Here is a 5,370-nt window from a genome sequence, read left to right as displayed (position 1 = left end):
TAGTTCCAATTTATTTTTCCCGAATCTGTGCTTTAAAAGGTCATAGAATTCTTTTTCCCAATTTATCATCTTCTGCAATCATCCCTATTTTGTTTCTACAGGTACACTATCAAAACAAGTTGTCTTAAAACCGGAGTTGTCTAAAAACCAGAGATAGTAAGAACTGCCAATGCTGGAGTCAGACAGTACAGTGTGGAGCTGAAGGAATACAGTGGGGCAGGAAAGTTGACATTTTGGGCTGGGGCCCTTCTTCAGAGAGGGTTTTTCAGAAAGATTTCTGAAGAAGGGTCCTGACTCGAAACATCAGCTTTCCTGCTCCTCTAACGCTGCCTGACCTGCAGTGTTCCTCCAGCTCCATACTGTATTGTCTAAAAACCATACATTTTAGAATCTGCCACACAATTTTTAAAAGAATGGCTGAATTAAACTTTAACACAAACCTGGACAATGCGGCTAATGCTTTGTTATTTGTGTTCCCTCACTCCAAGTGACCACTTGAAACCCCCACCTTGAGGCTGCCAGCTTAGAGAATGTAAGATCCACTAACTTTGTCACCACTATAGTACGTACTTCTATGTTCCTATGTTCTACCAGTATTTTCAACTTTACCTTCACTTGTGAAAATGGATAGTACATACAAATTTAACTAGTTTGGCATTGTTCTGTTGTCCACTGTAGTGTCTCGTATCTCTCAAATGTGTGCACATTGATTATGGAAACAAGCATCTGAATAAATTCAGTAAAAGCTTTTGAAGTAGGCTTGGCTATCCTTTGTAAGTTGTTTTTTCAATATTTCTTTCTGCATCCTTCACTTAAGGGTGATAAGTTCATTTAAGTCCTCAGACCAGTTGTTCTTGCCCTTTTGTGAGTTGGCTGAGCAATGGGTATAGGTGCTATGGTCAGATTATAATCCATGGCCAGTGACTGAACCAGTGAATTTTCCGTTGGGGGCATTGGTGCTAAAACATTTTACTTCAAACGTACTTGGTTTTATCACATTAGGGTTTTAAGTATAGGTTTTTTTGAGTGAACTAATCTGACTGGTGATATGAGGAAAAGTTCAAACCGAGGGTTGTTGGATATGTGGTATATTTCATAAATACGTAATATGGTCGAATAAAGTTAGTTAAGAGGACTCTTACAATTATCATGCACAGCATTATTTTAGGATTAAAAGATTTGTATGTGCTTTTAATTGAAGCATTGTTGGTTATAGAGGTTGACATTGTATTTAAACTTACTGAAATTATTGAATATGTTGTAAAGAATTCTATTAATTTAACCAGCATATGTGGATACTTTGACGTTAATGTGTCTTCAAACACGTTTTTAAATTGTTCCTTTGAATTCAAAACAAGTAATGGCTATAGCATGTCCAGATATTTAGGCTTCTTCATTATTATAACATAAATTTGAATAAAAATTAATCATTCTTTGCTCAATTTCTGATGACTAATTTTATATTTTGTACTTCAGGACAAGAATAAATTGATGGATGCATTAAAACATGCTTCGAATATGCTTGGTGAATTACGAACTTCGATGCTGTCACCAAAGAGTTACTATGAGCTCTGTATCCTTTTAGTACTATATAGAAATCTAGTAATATTTTGCACACAACTTGTATTTATATTGTGTTTTGATGTAATAAGACATTATTAGCAACATCACAGGAACATTAGGATACAAAATTAGACACTAAGCCAGATAAAACACATTAAGGCCAATGGCCAACAGCTTGATCAGAGGTAGGTTTTAAGTGTCTTGAAGAAATAAATAGAGTTACTCGTTTATGAAGGTAGTCTATAGCTTGGATTCTAGACAACTAAACACGACTATCAGTAGTGGGACAGTTAAAATTACATGTTCAAGAAGTCAAAATTAGATGACTACAAGTAACTGAACTGTAACACAGGAAAGGTTGTAAAGATGGAAAGGGCAAGATATATGATTATGAAAATAGGGATCAGAATGTTGAAATCTACATGTCCCATGACTTGTAGACAACATATGGTGAGGAGGTGGAGGTAACCTGCTGAGAATAAGGACAGAGGCAACTGTTTTGGCTAACCAAGTTTGTGGGGGGCAGAACATAGGAGAGCATTTGAGAAGTCATATCGAAGTGCCAAATGCATAAGAGATTTTCAGCAGTAAATGAACTGAAGTGGAGGGTAATGTGGCCATGTTGCAGAGGTGGAAATAAACTATCTTAACTAGGGTATGTGTTTAAAAGCTCATTTCAGCGTCAAATAAGATGTCACGGTTTCAAGTCATTTGGTTTAATATCAAAACACTTGCCAGATTGTGGCAGAGTTTGAAGTGCGTTCTGTTAAATTAGCAAGAGGAGTCAAACAGGATGAATATGACCTAAGAGCTGTGCTGGGGTGGCTTCAGGGTAAGGGTTGATTTGACAGATGGGTGAGTGAGGGAAGTGTCACAGGTGGTTGACTTGGATGGTTTTGATCTCTGACAAAGAAGTACAAAAAACTCGTATTTGTTTGGGTGAGAGCTTTAAGAAGGTGCTTGTTGGGGGTTATCTTTACATTTTAGAATGATGTAGGGATGGTGAGAAGAGAGGACTTGATGGTCTTCTGTGGCCTTGTCATTCACTCCGATCTGGCTAACCCAATTGTCCGCCATTTTCTTTCAAGATTTTGTCCCTCAGATTGACAGTGAAAAAGAGCTACACAAGGGTGATGACCATGGCGAGTATGTATTGGTGTCAAGGGCATCAAAGATCGCGATTATGCCGTAGTTTAATAAATCAGTAATTGCAGAATTGTGAAGAATGGAAACAGTTGGAATTTTGAAAGTGAATTAGGAAAGTTTTTCTACAGGGATAATGACCTGGTTATTTTTGGAGCTTGGAAGGGTGTATGTAGATGGAAAGGGATGCAAGGAAGAGATCTGTGGTTGTTCAAAATATTTGTTTGTTAAAATGTGTAATTGTAGAACAAGGCTGTTCTTAAAGATAGTTGAGATTATATGATGACTGCAGCAAAACCAATGCTTGGTACTGATGTAAAATTGAGCCTGAGATTTTGTATGGCTGGAAACTTAAACATTGGATTTGCTGTGTTTCAGTCATAATTAGTTAAGGAATATGATATGTGCTACTTTATCAGGGATAATGACTTATGGTGAGCAAATAAGTCAAATTACACTTTTTTTCAAACTCTCTTGCAGGAATGTTAATTTTGCGTGTAATGCATATCGCTATATTTGCATGGAAAAATAAATCTGAACTCTGTTAAACTTTTATTGTGAATTGATGAAAAGATACAAATTGAAAAGTTTTGACAATGTATGCATTAGTGCAATTTGCAAGATAAACCAATTGAAGCATAAAACAACGCTCAAACTATTGAAGAGGAGAACGTTGATTTGTTGACAAGTGGAAACACAAATGAAGTAATATGGGATATGACTTTCAGTGCTGGTGTAAATCTACGTTTATAGGCTATACATCTCCAGCTGGCAAGTTGTATCAAAAAGCATATCACTTCAGTTGTTTGTAACAAGCGAGGTACTTGAGCGTATACAACCAGCCCAGACTTACAAAACTCGTGTCCAAAAGCTGATTTGATCCTGCGATTACCAACATTTGCTACATAATCCTGAATGTGTGAAGAATTGCGCTGACAATGATTTTGAGGAATTGTTGGGCTCACAGCGTAGCTTACTGAATGTAATGGTCAGTGGGTACATGCAGAGGGTGCGCTACATACATAACTAAAGGGTTTATGTTGGATATTCACCAACAGGTTGTTTTAAATATACATCCAGTGACAACCAAACATGATACATGTGACTGGTGTCTGAAGAGAGCATATAAACTAGCATCCGTTTGAGCTACTTTGTTCAATTTAATTGCATATGGGACTCTGTTTTGCTTCCTGTCTTCCCTTGATGTGAACCTTTTCAGCAATTGGAAACTACAATGATGGCTTCAGAGTGAGTGTGCTTTGTGCTGTAGCATATTGTATTGAAATTTTGGTTCATTCTTTTGGGACCCAAGAATAGAGTTGCTCGTCTTGGCCTCTGCTCCCCAGAGAGAAGAGAATTTTGGAGCACTGCTCTAAGATCACGGATCATTTTTTTAACAAAAACTCCCATGGAACAGTTGTTGAACAGATATGGTGGACAGGTATTTTACTAGTCTGAACAAGAAATGGTAAACTAGCAAAGAGAAGATGATGAAGTGAGTGATACTTTTCTTGATGGACAAAGCTGAGTTGCCATGAGAGTTGTATTTGATCTTCAATTCGTTTACTTAAACCCCCTTAACACACAAATGTTGCACAGTAATATGCAGTTTATTATCTCTGAAATTTGAAATAGGGATACCTGATGATCTTTAGAGATTGCTTAGCATGAGGATGGTGTTTACACAGATTTTTAGCCTGCTCCACACTCAAATGCCCACATTTTCATGGTTGATAGTGTTTTGGTTTGTTTTAATTATTGCATTAGTTTGAACAGCACACTTTTGCATGTTTTCAGTACAGTCATTTGAGCACTGTACTTCTTTGTCTTGAAACATCTGTTTTCATGTTCTTTATGTATAAGCTTTGAGTGGAGGGTAGCCCTTAACTTAAGGATAGACATGGCCATTTCAGATGAATTGCATTATTTGGAAGTTTATCTGACTGATGAGTTTGCCAAAGGAAGAAAGGTGGCTGACCTGTATGAACTTGTTCAGTATGCAGGCAATATAATTCCAAGACTGTAAGTACTCTTCATTCTACAGATAATGGACAAGTGGATTATATACTTCAAATGCAGCAAAATTTGTCAGTTTGCAATCTTAAAACTGCATTATGTTGGCAGCTGCTTCTAAACTGATCTCTTCGTTTATATGTTAAATTCTACACTTACTTGAAATCACAATACAGATGCCAAACTTTTATTAATTGGTTCTGTTTTGCTGGTGTGACAAACTGATACAATTTGAAATGCAGGATTGACTCTTGGGAACTTGGAGTAATGTTCTACTTTTAATATTTGACAGTCAGTGGAAGAGCAGAGCTCTGTACTTGAGTGACAGGATCTGATGAACTAAGTTAACTGTATTAACCTCTGCTTTTGCAAGATGCACTGCATTGTTTTTTGCCTTCAGTAGTGAAGTTTTGGTAGCCAATCTCTTAGTCTGGATTAAGTTGCTTCTGGTGACAAAATTAATCAAATATAGGGCCGCTGGCAATCCTTGATTAAAAATGTTCAGTTTACATTGGTTGCTTTTTAACGTTTATATATGTACTGTGCAATTTAGATCACTTTTGAATTTCTTTTAAGAAGTGCTGTTATGAATTTTCACAAACAGAAATTGCTGGTGAAACTCAGCAGGTTTGGCAGCATCTGTGGGAAGAA

At 36.8% G+C, this 5,370-nt stretch overlaps 1 protein-coding gene across 1 annotated transcript in view; it reads left to right on the top strand.

The window, feature by feature from the left end:
* The first annotated feature begins 1,476 nt into the window (after positions 1-1,476).
* vps35 (VPS35 retromer complex component) overlaps positions 1,477-5,370 on the top strand; it is a 159,204-nt gene continuing 155,310 nt past the window's right edge. Inside the window, exons 1-2 of the mRNA XM_048605981.1 lie at positions 1,477-1,573; positions 4,605-4,728. Coding sequence (XP_048461938.1) covers positions 1,492-1,573; positions 4,605-4,728 — 206 coding nt within the window. The 5' untranslated portion in view covers positions 1,477-1,491. The remainder of the gene's footprint in view (positions 1,574-4,604; positions 4,729-5,370) is intronic.

Source organism: Rhincodon typus, chromosome 15 (assembly GCF_021869965.1).
Source record: "Rhincodon typus isolate 14 chromosome 15, sRhiTyp1.1, whole genome shotgun sequence".
Taxonomy (NCBI): Eukaryota; Metazoa; Chordata; class Chondrichthyes; order Orectolobiformes; family Rhincodontidae; genus Rhincodon; species Rhincodon typus.
The sequence above is the reverse complement of the archived record's forward strand: the minus strand, read 5'-3'. Positions and strand labels throughout refer to the sequence as shown.